The sequence below is a fragment of the Tiliqua scincoides genome, unplaced genomic scaffold, assembly GCF_035046505.1.
Source record: "Tiliqua scincoides isolate rTilSci1 unplaced genomic scaffold, rTilSci1.hap2 HAP2_SCAFFOLD_46, whole genome shotgun sequence".
In the NCBI taxonomy this organism is placed as follows: Eukaryota; Metazoa; Chordata; class Lepidosauria; order Squamata; family Scincidae; genus Tiliqua; species Tiliqua scincoides.
This window is the reverse complement of record NW_027101644.1, coordinates 251,176-266,476: the sequence shown is the minus strand read 5'-3', so window position 1 is coordinate 266,476 and position 15,301 is coordinate 251,176. Positions and strand designations below refer to the sequence as shown.

General features: G+C 57.2%; 1 protein-coding gene across 1 annotated transcript; it reads right to left on the bottom strand.

Moving 5' to 3' along the window:
• Positions 1 to 13,049: 13,049 nt before the first annotated feature.
• Positions 13,050 to 15,301, bottom strand: LOC136636006 (2-acylglycerol O-acyltransferase 2-like). The gene is made up of 6 exons (XM_066611046.1): positions 15,208 to 15,301; positions 14,866 to 15,044; positions 14,470 to 14,674; positions 14,207 to 14,381; positions 13,894 to 14,093; positions 13,050 to 13,204 (listed from the first exon to the last, which is right to left on the bottom strand). The coding sequence occupies exons 1-6, from the start codon at positions 15,299 to 15,301 to the stop codon at positions 13,050 to 13,052; spliced, it is 1,008 nt and encodes a 335-aa protein (XP_066467143.1).

The following is a 15,301-nucleotide window of genomic DNA, read 5'->3' as shown; positions in this document are numbered from 1 at the left end:
GGGTGGAGGCTGGCTGGCTGGCTGGCTGGCTGGGGGCGGCCGCGGAGGCCCCTGCCCAAGAGGGAAGCCCGCTGTGGGGCGCACCAGGCCGGCCCTCCAGCGCAGGAAGCGGAGGGGGGGCACAATGAAGCCGGGGAGACCGGTGGCGGAGAGGCTGGGCTGGCGAGCCCTTCGCCCCGCTCCCGCTCCAGGCAGTGCTCGCTTCCACTGCCGAGCGGGCGCTCCGGAGGAACTGCCCGGATCTCCCCGACCGGCCGGGTTCGAGGGTGCGGGTGGGGGGGCTCCAGAAGCGAGCCGGCGGGCAGGGAGCAGGAGGCCTCGCGGCTGGCCGGCCGAGGCAGTCCTGGCCGGTGAATGGCCCGCAGCCGGGGCCGGGCTGGCCGCTGACCCCAGAGCCCTCTGCGAAGCCTTCCGAAGGGGTCAGGCGGGGCCCATCGGGCAAGAGCCCCGCACTGCAGGCAGAGGCTGGCGGGTCGGAGCTGCCCGCGAGGGATCCTGGGCTGCTGGCGCCAGTTCCGTGCCGGAGATCAGCTCGGGAGGGCGCAGGGAGAACGCCGCGGCAGGCACAGAGCGAGGGCGAGGCCGCCCGCCGGCCCGCGCCTGGGCTCCGAACACCGCGGAACCGGAGAAGGCCCCGAGGAGCGCAACTGACAGGACTGGGGCCCGGGCGCCTCCCCAGCCGGGAAAGGCTTTGGCGTTTGGGGCGTCTTGCTGCCTTAAGGGCTTCCTGGAACATCTGGTGGGCCGCTGTGAGGTACAGAAAACTGGACTCGACGGGGGGGGGGGGCTGATCCCGCGAGGCTCCTCCGGTGTCCTTAGAGGTGTCTGGGCTCGTGCACACCACGTAAACAGGTGGAACTGATGCGACACCATTCGCCAGGCTGAACTCCGGAGGACTTGGGATGTTACCTGTCCTTGAACCGGACCTTGAAGGACTGAGTCAGGAGCAAGTGACAAGGGTGAGGTTCTGGTGCACACTGATAAAGGGAACACAGAGTCCAGCTGGCTTCCGCCCAAGAGTTCTTCGTGTGCAAATGTGGCATCGCTGGTCTTCTCACAAAAACATGTCGCCTGCCCTTTCAGTTGCCTCCATAACTGGGATGTAGTTCGTGATATTCTTAAAATGACCGGGGGATGCCAGAAAGCACAGGCCAGACATCTGAACATCCATTCCAGGTAAACTGGTGGAAACCATTAAGTGTTCACCTGAGAGAAGGACAAGCATCTCCCTCCCACAGGATGGGGTGATGGTGCCTTCAGAAGGGGACTGGACAGTTTTAAGAAGAGTCCTGCTGGCTCAGGCCCAGGACCATTCAGCCCAGCTTCCTGAACCACAGTGGCCCACCAGATGCCTCCAGGAGCACACCAGAGGCCTGCATCCTGGTGCCCTCCTTGCAGCTGGCCTTCGGATGTAGCCTACTTCTAAGAGCAGGAGGTTGCACGTGCCCATCAGGGCCTGCGTTGCGATAAACCTTTCTTCTAGAAACTTGTCCAAACCCCTTTTAAAGGCATCTAGGCCTTCAGATTGTTGGAGGAATTTCTTAAAACTGGTTTCCTCTTTAGGGGGGAAGCAGAGTAGCTTCAGCAGTAGACCCCCCCCCCCCCTTTTGCTGGGAATCAACCCAGGGAGGCTCCCACACCCGGCTGACTGCTAATCAAGAAAGACAAACAACATTGGCTGGTTGAAGTTGCAAAGGAGATTCATTTACTCGGTTTATTAGAAGTATGGTTACAGCATCTGATTGAGATCAGAGGTTACTCTAACTTAAAAAGATAACAAGGCCCTGAAGCTGCCTCGTCCTGCATGTGCCTTGTGGTCAAGATGGCGGTGCCAGCAGAGCCCTGCTGCATGCCATCTTGTCTGGTCAGTGGTTGGTGAGGAAGAGAGGGCTAAACAAGCGCATCGGTAAAGCAGCTACCACGTTTTCCAGACTCACAAAGAGAGTCTGGTCCAACAAGAAGCTGACAGAACATACCAAGATCCAGGTCTACAGAGCTTGCGTCCTGAGTACACTTCTGTACTGCAGCGAGTCATGGACTCTTCGCTCACAACAGGAGAGGAAACTGAGCGCTTTCCACATGCGCTGCCTCCGACGCATCCTCGGCATCACCTGGCAGGACAAAGTAAAAACAACACAGTCCTGGAACGTGCTGGAATCCCTAGCATGTATTCACTGCTGAAACAGAGACGCCTGCGTTGGCTTGGTCATGTCGTGAGAATGGATGATGGCCGGATCCCAAAGGATTTCCTCTATGGAGAACTCGTGCAAGGAAAGCACCCTACAGGTAGACCACAGCTGCAATACAAGGACATCTGCAAGAGGGATCTGAAGGCCTTAGGAGTGGACCTCAACAGGCGGGAAACCCTAGCCTCTGAGCGGCCCGCTTGGAGGCAGGCTGTGCAGCATGGCCTTTCCCAGTTTGAAGAGACACTTTGCCAACAGTCTGAGGCTAAGAGGCAAAGAAGGAAGGCCCATAGCCAGGGAGACAGACCAGGGACAGACTGCACTTGCTCCCGGTGTGGAAGGGATTGTCACTCCCGGATTGGCCTTTTCAGCCACACTAGACGCTGTGCCAGAACCACCTTTCAGAGCGCGATACCATAGTCTTTCGAGACTGAAGGTTGCCAATACAAAGGTTACAGCATCTCATTGAGATCAGAGGTTACTAAGAACATAAGAACATAAGAACAGCCCCACTGGATCAGGCCATAGGCCCATATAGTCCAGCTTCCTGTATCTCACAGCGGCCCACCAAATGCCCCAGGGAGCACACCAGATAACAAGAGACCTCATCCTGGTGCTCTCCCCTACATCTGGCATTCTGACTTAACCCATTCCTAAAATCAGGAGGTTGCGCATACACATCATGGCTTGTACCCCATAATGGATTTTTCCTCCAGAAACTCGTCCAATCCCCTTTTAAAGGCGTCTAGGCTAGACGCCAGCACCACATCCTGTGGCAAGGAGTTCCACAGACCGACCACGCGCTGAGTAAAGAAATATTTTCTTTTGTCTGTCCTAACCCGCCCAACACTCAATTTTAGTGGATGTCCCCTGGTTCTGGTATTATGTGAGAGTGTAAAGAGCATCTCCCTATCCACTCTGTCCATCCCCTTACTCTAACTTAAAAAGATAACAAGGCCCTGAAGCTGCCTCGTCCTGCATGTGCCTTGTGGTCAAGATGGCGGTGCCAGCAGAGCCCTGCTGCATGCCATCTTGTCTGTTCAGTGGTTGGTGAGGAAGAGAGGGCGTGCTCGGAGAAGAAGGGTAAGTTATAGTGTCTGGGCCACGCCCCCACATAGGTCATCCAAAGGGGACAGGTAAAGTGCAGGGTCACTGGGCTATGGCTTAACCCTTTCAATGGACAGTATCCTGCCACCTGTGGCAGCAGACGGAGTTGTACCAACTCCAACACAGATGCCATCAACACATCCTGTGGCAAGGATTTCTGGAGAAAAAGTTCATCACAGGCTACAAGTGTGCACAGCCTCCTGATTGTAGTTGGGGGCTACCTTAGAAGGCCAGGTGCAAGGTCTCTTGTTTTTTGTGCTTCCTGAGGCATCTGGTGGGCCACAGTGAGATGCAGGAAGCTGGACTAGGTGGGCTCTGGGCCTGATCCGGCAGGGCTCTTCAGATGTTAAGTCCCCTTTTCAGGCCAGTGAGGTATGCATGTCCTTGTCTGTCTGGTTCATGTTCACAGGAAATGCAATGGGCCACTATGTCCCATCACTTGCAGGCACTGCTGTTGCTGGCTTTCAAACAAGAACTCTGGGGGCTCTGCGCTCTCCTGGTATTGGATGTATCGCAGTCCAGGCTGACACCCACTGAACCCAGTCTCCTGGCACACAGCTGGTTCTAGCCCTGCCTGTCTTGTTTCACCCCAGACAACTCCCATCTGTAAAGATAGCCTGGCAGCACCCCTTTTCATCTGCCTGCCCTTCAGCGAGAGGGAGGCCTGGAGGTCTACACGTTCAGACAACTGTTCTTCAGTCCAGAACAATGCAAACCACCAGTGCTCCTTGCCCCATGGCTGTGGAAAAATACTCAGCAATATGGCTGAAATGGCGAATTCCTTCTCACAGACACCATCACCACATCCTGTGGCAAGTAGTTCCCCAGATTAATTACACACTGAGTAAAAAAAGAAAAATTCTTCTGTTCTAATTCTCCTGCTACTCAATTTTAGTGGATGTCCTCTGGTTCTGGTGTTGTGCAAGAGGGAAAAGAACTTCCTTCTATCCACTCCATTCATAATTTTATATATTTTAATCATGTCATTCCCTCCACACACACACCCCCCGTGCTTCCTTCTAGAGACTGAAGAGCTCCAACCACTGCAGCCTTACCTCATAAGTGAGATGCCACAGCCCAGTAATAATTTTTGATGCTCTCTTCTGTTGCACGATGTCCTTTTTGAAACAGTGACCAAAACTGGACTCAATACTCCAGCTGTGACGTTACCATCACTTTGTATAATGGCATCATAACATTGGCTGTTTTATTCTCAATCCTTTTTTTAATGATCTGAGCATAGAATTGGCCACTTTCAGTTGACACTTTCATCAAGCTGTCCACTAGTACCCCACAATCTCTCTCCTGATCTGTTAAGGACAGTTCACACCCCGTTAGCCTATATGTGAAGTTTTGATTTTTTGCCCCAATTAATATTACTTTACACTTGTTTACATTAATTGGGGCATTTTGCTATCCATTTCTGCAAGTTGGAGATGTCCTTCTGGAGCTCTTCACAGTCCCTACTGGTCTTCATCAGCAGGAAAAGTCAGGGAAAGTTTAGCTTCATCCACAAACTTGGCCACCTCACTGTTTATCCTCAACCTCAGGTCAAAAAGGGGTGAAGAGAATTACAACAAGCAGCTGCTGCAAAAAGCCTGGACAGCCCCCTCCCACCAAATTGTTATTGTTGGCATCCTTCAGTCTTGGATGACTCTGGTATCGCGCTCTGAATGGTGGTTCTGGAACAGTGTCCTCTCCAGTGCACAAAGCCTGGGGAAGGTAGATATGGAGGATAGACTGTTTCCCATGCAGCAAATCCCCCCTCTCCATGTAGTTGAAATGGTCCAATTGAAAGGCAGAGGCCAATACGGTTGTTTCTAGTGGGAGTTGCCAGAACATGACTGTGTTCAGCCATGAACTGCCTCAGGGACTCCGGCTCCGGATTTTGCCTCGAGGTTGACTCCTGAAGCCGTTTCCATAACTGGATGTAGCCACAAGGCAGTGGAGGTTTGGGGTCAGAGTTTTCCTTCTCTCAGATGAGCTGCCTTTGAAGGCTGATGAGTCCTCTTACGACAAGTCCAGCCAAACTGAGGGCCTATTCTTATCCCCAGCCCCCAGGGGAAGCCAAATAAGCTTAACCAAATTGGGCACAGTAACTAGTAGTGCCCAGCATGGGGTGCCCAGAAGCTTGCAGGCAGCTCTAGTAAAAAAAAAAAAAAAAAGCCTAGGACAGCAAATCACCCCCCCCCCCCAATGGCTACTGCCATGTGCCCAAGAATGTTGTCCTGCTGCACTTCCTCCACTGGGGCACCAGAGGGCCTGCTTTCAGCGGACCAGCAGCAGATTGGCATAGCACTTTCTGCTGGACCCTCAGAAGCAGCTCAGGCCATGCTGCTTTGATGGGAACGGCATTATAAAGCAAGCTGTGCAGGGGAGCCCCCCCCCACGAGTCCTTGCCTAGCACCCCAGAAGCAGCAGTTAATTCGGGGACGGGGACGGACCTAAAGCATCTCAGATAAACTCTGGGGGCTACTAAAGATGTCCCAAAAGAGGCAAAATGTGGCAGTGGGGGAACATAAGAAGAGCCCTGCTGGATCAGGCCAAAGGCCCATCTAGTCCAGCTTCCTGTATCTCACAGTGGCCCACCAAATGCCCCAGGGAGCACACAAGGCAACAGGCACAACCTGCGTCCCGGTACCCTCCCCTGCATCTGGCAATCAGAGGCAGCTGCCTCTTAAACCAAGAGCTTGCACAGACCTACTATGACTTGTAACCCCTAATGAACCTTTCCTCCAGAAATTTGTCCAATCCCCTCTTAAAGGCATCTAGGCAAGATGCCACCACTACTTCCTGTGGCAGAGAGTTCCACAGACTAATTACATGCTGGGTAAATAAATATTTTCTTCTTTCTGTCCTAACTCTCCCAACACTCACTTTAGTGGATCCCTTGGTTCTGGTGTAGTTCTGGGACAGGTTCTGTTTCTTAGGCCATGGCAACTGGTCTGGGGTCCTGGTGCCCTGCCCCCATTTCATCCCTGGGGAGAGCTTTGCTGCTCAAATCATTCCTCAGGCCTGGGTCCCCCCCACCCCCACAAGCTGGTCGCAGGCTCAGGGTTGGACTGGAGAGGAGGCACTTTGCAAGCAGCTAGACCCCAACCCATAGGAAAAGGCTTTTTGGCAACACCAGCATTTGTGCCTAGAGGCTGAACACAGGCCCTCTTGAAAGCTCATTTTGGAGGTCAAAGTGCCACTTGGCCTGCCCCATTGACAAGAGGGGTGCACGAGCAAGAGTTAACCCTGCCAGTGCTGAGGAAAACGAACACCTCTCCAATCAGCCTTCCTTCGTGTGGGGTGCAGGGGTGCCACTTTCCTCATTGGGTCATTCAATTATGGGAAACCCCTTAGGGCATGTAACAGCCTCATAGGGCGGAGGGGACGGACAACCCAGCCGGGTTCCAGGCGATCCTTCCTGTCCTGCAGGAGCCAGCCACATCAGCGTCACCCTGTGTGCTCCTTGGATTGTGGGAACTGAGGCCCAGTGCTCCCTTCCAGGGCTTGGCCAATTGCCACTCCCCTCCACAGAGAGCAACTAAGATGATTCCGGGGCTGGGGCACCTTCCTTGTGAGGAAAGGCTACGGCGTTTGGGCCTCTTCAGCCTAGAAAAAGAGACGCCTGAGGGGAGACATGATTGAGACATACAAAATTATGCAGGGGATGGACAGAGTGGATAGGGAGATGCTCTTTACACTCTCACATAACACCAGAACCAGGGGACATCCACTAAAATTGAGTGTTGGGAGAGTTAGGACAGACAAAAGAAAATATTTCTTTACTCAGCATGTGGTCGGTCTGTGGAACTCCTTGCCACAGGATGTGGTGATGGCGTCTAGCCTAGAAGCCTTTAAAAGGGGATTGGATAAGTTTCTGGAGGAAAAATCCATTATGGGGTACAAGCCATGATGTGTATGCACAACCTCCTGATTTTAGAAATGGGTTATGTCAGAATGCCAGATGCAAGGGAGGGCACCAGGATGAGGTCTCTTGTTATCTGGTGTGCTCCGTGGGCATTTGGTGGCCGCTGTGAGATACAGGAAGCTGGACTAGATGGGCCTACGGCCTGATCCAGTGGGGCTGTTCTTATGTTCTTAACTACAATTCCCAGGAGGCCTTGCAGGTCTCTTGTTATCTGGTGTGCTCCCTGGGCATTTGGTGGGCTGCTGTGAGATACAGGAAGCTGGACTAGATGGGCCATGGCCTGATCCAGTGGGGCTGTTCTTTGTTCACAGTGTCTCTTTCAGCTTTGCTTCCTTGACCTTCAGCCTCCTGCAATCATTGAAACTGAACTCTTGCACAAGTTCCTGCCTGTCAGATATCGTTATTTTTCAGGGGTCCCAATCATTGCCTTGCCCAAGTCTGGATTGCAGAATAATTCAGGGCCCCATTTCACTTCCAAAAGAAAGCCTCTCCCCCACAGCCACCTCAGTGGGGGGCACTTTCCACCTCCTCAGAGGCCCTTGAAGCGCCACTCTTTGCACCAGCTGTCTCAGCAGGTACCCAAACCCTCAGTCATGACCTCACGCTGGCTGCTGGGGGCCAGAGTCCCAGGCCCAGGCTCCCCTTCAGCACAGGAGGGATGCAGTTCACTCAGGCCGCAGGTTTGGGGTTGTGTTTAAATGGCAGGGAGTGGGGGTGGAACGCCAGGTGGCAAGGAAGGCTTACCCAAGAGCAGGGCAGCAGATCCTGAGACCCAGAAGACACTGCTTGGCCCCCAGACTGCCAGGCCCTCAGTCTCCCTCAGAAGAACCTGGCTGGACCAGGCAAGGAAGGGCCTGCAGCCCAGCTGCTTGCTTCTCCCCACAGTAGCCAGCCCCACGCCCCTCAGGGAAGCTCCCGCACAAGAGCGGGAGCACCGGGCAGCAGCTGGCTTCAGACTTCCTCTGAACACGGAGGCTTCAGTCTGAGCTGTTAGGCTGGATCATGCACGTTTCTTTGACCTTCCAAAGAACAGTCAGGCCAGACCCACAGAATCCACCCCCCCCCCACTGTTTCTCCAGTGGCTAAGCACAGAGGTACACACTTGGTGTACAAAGGCAGCAGCCCTACTATTCAAGAGGCAGGCCTCGTCTGGCCAAGCAGGCACCCAGCAGTCATATCTGTCCTCCATGAGCCTGTCTACGTGCCGTATCCAGCTAGGTAAGCTGTATCTTGTGGCAGTGGAGTTCCATAAGGGGTTCAGGTGGTGCAAGTCTTTTCTCACACCTAGCATTACATGACATCACCCTTTCCTGTCCTCCGAGCAGCTTCTCTCATAGGCGCAGAGCTGCCTTGACCTTCCCCCACACTGCGTGATGCTAGCAGCCTCCCTTGCGCCTGCTCCTCCTCTTTTCTTCCCCCTCCAGGACAAGGACCCCCTTCCCCGCTCAGGGTCAGTCACAGAAACATTCCTCTGCTGATGGCTGGCCGGCTCCCAGCCCCCCTTTGGCCCTGCAGCCTCTGCCCTGAGCTGTGAGCCACCCCAGCGGCAGCGATGCCTGATGCAAGCACAGGGAACAGCCCTGGGATCAGGGCCCAGGGGAGAAGGTCTGCCGGCAGAGAGGAGAGCGAAGGAAGCTGCTAGCGGCCATAGGCGGCAGTGGCAGCAGCAGTGGACGGGGGCCCCAGGCCCAGGAATGTGCTGCCCCTCACACTCACCCCCCTTTCTGACCCCTGCCAGAGTAAGAGGGGGCACTGGGGCAGATGGCCGTGACTCGCCCAGGCGGGCTCGGGTTCAAAACAGAAACAGCAGCTGTTCTCCTCCTGACCCTTCTCCAGGACACGCAGCTACCCGTCAAGCTGCTCTCTCAAAATGCCAGGAATTGGGGGAAATGGAGGCAGGGGACAAGGCACAGGACACCCGCACCCGGGAGGGCCCTGCAGTCCTGGCCCCCAGCACCTCCGCTCTGTTCGCGGCCTTGGCCTGCTCCCGCACACACCCTGCTCCGTCTCACCCCAACAGAACCGCTGGCCGGGCTGGCAGTGACCCCCTCCCCCTCCGTTTCACTGGGTTATTGCGAGAGAGGAAGCAAAACTTCTCGTCCCCCACCAGCCACGACGTCAGGCTCCTCAAAGGCAGGCCCCCCTTCCTCAAGCTAGAACACCCCCAGCGCCAAGGCCTTTCCTCCCAGGACGGGGCCCCACCCCCACTGGTCTGCATCCACAGCACAGCCAGAGCCTGGCTCTCTTCTCGCCCAAGGACAGCACCATAGTGTTGTTGCTGGCCATTCACTCTCACCCCCTAAACAGTGACATATTTAAAGGTGGGGGGGGGGCTGAAGTGCAGGGGCTGTAACCAGCGCGCCTGAAGCCTTCTCTGCAGGCAGGTCTAAGGGCTCTTCTTTAAACCCCAATGGCAGCCACGGCATAAGCAATGCCTGAGGCAGGACAGGCCCCTCCTCGACCTGGCAGCCTCGGACCAGTCATTAAAGCCTCAGGAAAAGGAACTGGAATGGGCGGGGGGGGGGGGGGACAGTTCCACTGAACCAGGTGCAGTAACTGCCAGTGTCCAGGAGGAGGAGCCGGCGAGGCTACTTAAGGACAAGGAAAAGCTGCCCCACTGCCAGACAAGCAAGGAAACCGACCAGGTCTCGCCAGAAGCGCAGCAGCCCTTGCAAACTACCCAGGTTGTCCCAGGAGTTCTACCCTGAAGTGAAGCTGGGGGGGGGGGGGCTCTGCTGCCCAGCAGTGGCTGGTTCCAACAGCAGATTGGGCAGAAGACATTGCTCTGCTGGAGGTGGATGCTTCTATCACCAGGATCCGACAACATCACTGAGACACCTGAATGGAGAACCCACAGCCGCCTGGCCTGGGTGCCCAGCTGATCTCACCCATGGTGGTGGTGGTGGGGGAGGGGTTGTCCAATGGGCAGCAGGTGCAAGCCCTACCAGGAGCTTTTACCATCTGCTAGCCCTAGCTAGGGTGGGCTAGCCCTTGGGTGGGCTAGAAAAGGCCAGAAGTAGTGAGGAAGAAACTCAGGGCTCCTCCTACCCACCGGCAAAATGGTGCTTCTCCCTCTGCCCGTCTGCAGGCGTCAGGGACATGTTGCTCAAGAGAGCACCCCTCATGTGGGGGGGGGGGGGGAAGTGGTGGGTGGGAACAGTTTGCTCCCAGCCAATGGCCTGGAAATGAGAAATAGGCCAGTGAGGCTCCTTTGCCCTGCAAGGGTAGATGCAGCTGCAGCCCCCTGCCCCACAAGAGACAAGGGGGAAATCCGCTCCCATCTCTTCGCCTGCCCCTCTTTCCCTTGGGCACCCCAAAAGCAAAGCTAGCAGTAAGAGGGTAGGCCACGTAGGGCAGCAGCCTGGTGCTCCACAAGCCGCAGCAGTTTCTTTGGGACCTGGGCCGGCCCTGCGGCTCCTGACCCAGGATCAGGTCCGGCCACCTGGTCCCCCTCCCCACCAGTCCCCTCAAGAAGAGAAACCAGACTCAGGGGCCTGAGGAAGAGCCAGAGGGCCCTCCTCCCAACAGCAAGAAGCACCACCTCCACCCCGTGCAGCCCAGCCGCCCCTCCACCCCCGGCCAGGAGCCTGCAAGAGTGAAGGCACTCCCAGGCCGCCCATGCAGTCCCACTCCCTGCTGCGAGCAGCCTCCAGTCAGCAAGTGGCCATCCTTATGCAGAAGCATCCTTACCCCACCCTCCCACCTCTTCCTTTGGGCATACCTAAAAACCCCTTTGTTGTGCTTGACCTCCCTGGACAGCCTCAGCTCATGCTGAGCTTTGGCATTCCTGACCTCGCCCTACAAGGCGAGGTTCTTATGACCTCGCCCTACAAGACTTGGACTGATCGCCAGGATAAGAGAGGTATCACAGAGCCCTTCTTCCATTTCTTGTACAGCTCTTTTTAAACCTCCTTCAACTCACCACTAAGACGCTTGTGCAGCCATCTTGGCTTCTTGAGGTGTCTTCCTCTTTTCTTTTTCATAGAATTGTTTGACTTCATGTTCCTTCTGCTTCCATAAGACTGAAAATTCCAGCAGTTGGTGATCACTTTCCCCTAAAGGTTCCTACAACTTTGACCTCATCAGCCAATTCTTCCTTATTGGTTAAGGTCAGGTCGACGAGGGCCCCTCCCTTGTTCCTTCCTCCACTTTCTGGAAGATGAAGTTATCTCCAGGGACAACAGGCATTTACCTGCACTCGCTCCGTGCTTGGCCGAATCAGTCTCCCAAGAGATATCCGGATAGTTAAAGTCCCCATTACAACTACCTCATGTTTCCTTGCAGTGTCTGCCAGTTGTTTCAAGAAAGGTTTTGTGAGAAGACCAGCAGTGTGAGCACTGCCAGTCCTCCTGGGCTGGCATCAGAGGGACGCAATGCTGCGCCACTGGTCAGCCTGACCCGTGTGGCGCCCGAGGTTAGGTTTGCAGAATGTCGCCCCTCCCATCATGGCTGGGAAGCCTCTGGAGGAACAGAAGGGGCTGCTGGCGGCCTTCCCCTGCAGGGGAGTGGGTGGTGGTCCGGTGGTGCCAGAGACATTTGCAACCCTTACCCCCCCTCTACGCCCGTGCACTGTGCTGGTTTTAATTTACAAATTACCCTCTAAAACCTCAAAGATTGTCACTTCCATTTGATTGAGTCCTGGAGCCCTTCCTCTTCCCCTCCCCCCACCTGTTTCCTTCCAGATACCAGTCTACTGAGGACTTGGGACAAGATGGCCTGAAGCCTCCAGAAATTTGCTGTTAAGCAGCAGCTATGCTGAAGCACCTTCCTGGCTACAGAGACAGGCAGCTCTCTGGAAACCCCCACAGGGCACAAGAGCCCAGACAGAGGATGGGCTTATGGCTCATCTGCACTCCCCATGCTCAGCCGTGGAGCACGTGGTACAACCACGAATGCTCCTCAGCACGTGAGGAGGGCCTTTCCCACACCAGTCACAAGCTCACCCTTGACCCTCAGAACTCGCTGCTCCTTGGGCACATCTGCAGGGCAACTCCAAATGCCTTTTGCTTCTGACCTTCAGCTCACACCGACAGTCACCAATGGCCTTCAGGAAAACAGCTCAGGGTCTGACCAGGACCATTTTAGATAGAGGATGACCATCACCCAGCATTCGCTCCCCCCAGTCAGACAGCTGTGCGCACTGCACCAGGGCTGAGGTTTGTGTCAGGCCTGACAGCCACCCCAGCTCTCCTGGGATCTCTCCCCCATGCCAGCTGGGTCAAGAGCTGCCCTCAGTTCCTCCACTTGGCATACACAACTGCCCTTGGGAACCTCTGCAGCCAAGGGGCTTTGAGAGAAGCAAGAGCCAGGTCGGCAGAAGCCAGACATGCCCCCCCCTCCAGAAACAGGGGCAAGAAGCAGAAGGGGCATGTGGGGGGGGGGAGGCAAGGAGGCCCAAAGCACACTCCTCGCACTAAGCCCTGTCACACAGACATCTGCCCAAGAGAAGCACACCCACATCCTGGAACACCAACAGGGTTCTGCACTTTATTGTGACAAAGAGCAACAGCCCAAAGAGGCACACAAGGGAACGGGATTCCAGACAGCCAAGGAGGGGACGCTCTAATTGGCCAAATACAGCAACTCCCAGGCTACTCCCCCAGACACCATTGAAATTACAGGCCCCCCCCCTTCTACAGAGCCCAGCAACATCCTAACCGCCTCTCAGGTTTCGCTCCAGGAATTGTCTTCAGGGCGCTGAATGCCTCTTACTGGGGGCCCCAGTGATAAGCAGGGGGTCTTCTACTCCAGCCCCTGACAGTCAAGCCCAGAAATTAAGCCACAACCCCAAACCAGGGGAAAGGGGGCGGGGGATACGTCCGCAGCCCTCTTGCCTTCTAGACCAGGTGGAGGTGCTTGTCCTCTGGGACTCCATATCTGGTTTTGTTCTCTTCAAAGAGCTGGACCAAATTCTCCAGGTAGGTCTTGTGCAACTCATCAATGGCTTCTTGGGATGGATGTGGGGTCTTGGGCACTAGAATGGGTGCCCCCACTGGGGGGGGGAGAAGAGCAGACAGAGGAAGTTTGTGCCCCAAAGCACCAGATCTCTGCAGCCTGCCAACCCTTGGGCCCCCCATTACTCCAGAGATTGCACCACACGGCACCGCTGAACTCTACTCCAGACAGCCGCTAAGGGAATACTCGGCTCCAAATCTCTGCAAAGACTCACTTATTGGGGCTGCTCTGGGAGAGCTCCAAAAGATTCAACCTGGAGTACATCACAAACAGCACATCTCTGTGAACTAGGCATCAAGTGAGCATTTCTCTCCCTGCTCAGAGACACCCCTGCCCCAGAGCTGGGGTCAGAGGGCTTCTAACCCCTTCCAGCCTGCAGGCAAGAAGCCTGCAAAGCAGAACTCAAAGCATGCCAGAGTTTGGAGGAGGCTGGAAGAGAGTTCACGCAGGGGGACAGCAGAGTCCAGGTGTGGGAGACAGAAAGGAGCTGTCTTAGGCCTCTGGAGCCAGAGTTCCAGCAGACAGAGGGCCAAAGTCCACGGCAGGGGCAGCCTGGTGACCAGGCCAGGGTTGCACAAGCCAGACAGATGGCCAGCCCAGAGGAGGCAGCCCTCTGTCTGGGACATTCCAGGCAGAGTCCTGATGACTGGGGAAGCACCCCCCCCCCCACTGAGTCCCTTCTCACCAGCACTCCACTCGCAGCCAATGTGGAGACGCCTCACTCACCGACTGTGTGGATGGGCCTGCGGAAAGGCAGGAGACCAAAACTGTACTGGAAGACGCCCCGGGCATGGAAGAGGGGCAGCGCCAGCCCCAGGACCTTCTGGAGTCGGTCCTGCACAGCACGGACGAAGGAGCCCTTGGGATTGGAGAGCTGGTGGAAGAGCTCATTCTCCCCAAAGGAGAAAACGGGGACCAGAGCGGCCCTGCAAGGGAGGGAGCAGTGAGCACAGGAGGGGAGTCCTGTCCCAGCCCAGGATGCCCGTCTCAACCGCCAGGCCTTGCAGGCGCCACCGGTGGGCCACAAGCCCCTCCTCACCCGTGCTGCAGCGCCATCTTGACAAACCCTCTGCGGCCCAGGATCCGGATGGTCAGTGCGCCAGGGCGCGCCTCCAGCGCCTCTGGGGGGCCGCCGACGGCCACCACAGCCACCTGGCCCCCGCCCTCCCGGCCGAGAAGGTGGGCGGCACTCGCCTTCTCCGAGGAGACCAGCCCTGAGGGAAGGAACCAGAGCTGGGGGTCACAGGGGGGCCAGGAGGCCGCGGCCGAAAGCCCCCTCCCGCAGGGGCTCCGGCGGCTCACCTCCACTCATGATGTAGTCCCGGAAAAAGGGGACCCTGAACCAGAAGGGCAGCATCAGCAGGTGCGGAGTGAGGCCGGGGAAGAGCTCCTGGAAGCCGGTGGCCTCCGTGCAGAAGTTCCCGAAGGCTCCGGCCACCAGCACGCCGTGGGGGTGGAAGCCGAAGAGGTAGTTGCGCCGCGGCTCCAGCGGGGCCGTCTTCACGAGCTGCGGGGAGGACAGCGGTGAGGGCGCGGGAGCTCCCCGAGGAGGAGGACGAGGACGGGCGCCCCCCCCCACCGCAAGCGGGCGCGGCCGTCCTCGACGCGCGGGCAGCTCCCTGCGCCTGGGCCCTCCCGGGGAGCCGCCAGCAGCGCCCTCCAGCCCCCCCCCCGGCCGAGGAGGAGCGGGGCGCTCACCGTGATGGGGAAGTAGTCGCGGAAGTGCCGCCAGACGGCCCAGCGGCGCACCCAGGCCGAGCGGCGGCCGCCGCGCGCGGGCGTGTCCCAGTCCAGGTAGAGCCAGGCGGCGTAGAGGACGGCGAGGAGCCAGCCGGAGCCCAGCAGCAGCGCCAGGAACAGCAGCAGGCAGCACTGCGCTGGGGGGGACGGGGACGGGAGTGTCACCAGGGGCGCCCTCTGCACGCGCTCAGAGGCACGCCGCCGCCCCGCCCCCGCCCCCGCCCCCGCAGGACCAGCCCCCCGAGCAGCCGCCCTGCTCTCGCAGCCCCCGTGGAGGGCAGCGCCGCCCGCGCTCCTCACCCAGCGCCAGGAAGGAGAAGACCCACTGCACGACGGCGGCGGTCTGCAGGCGCCGCCGGAGGGGCAGGCGCAGGGGCGCGAACTGGACCCGCAT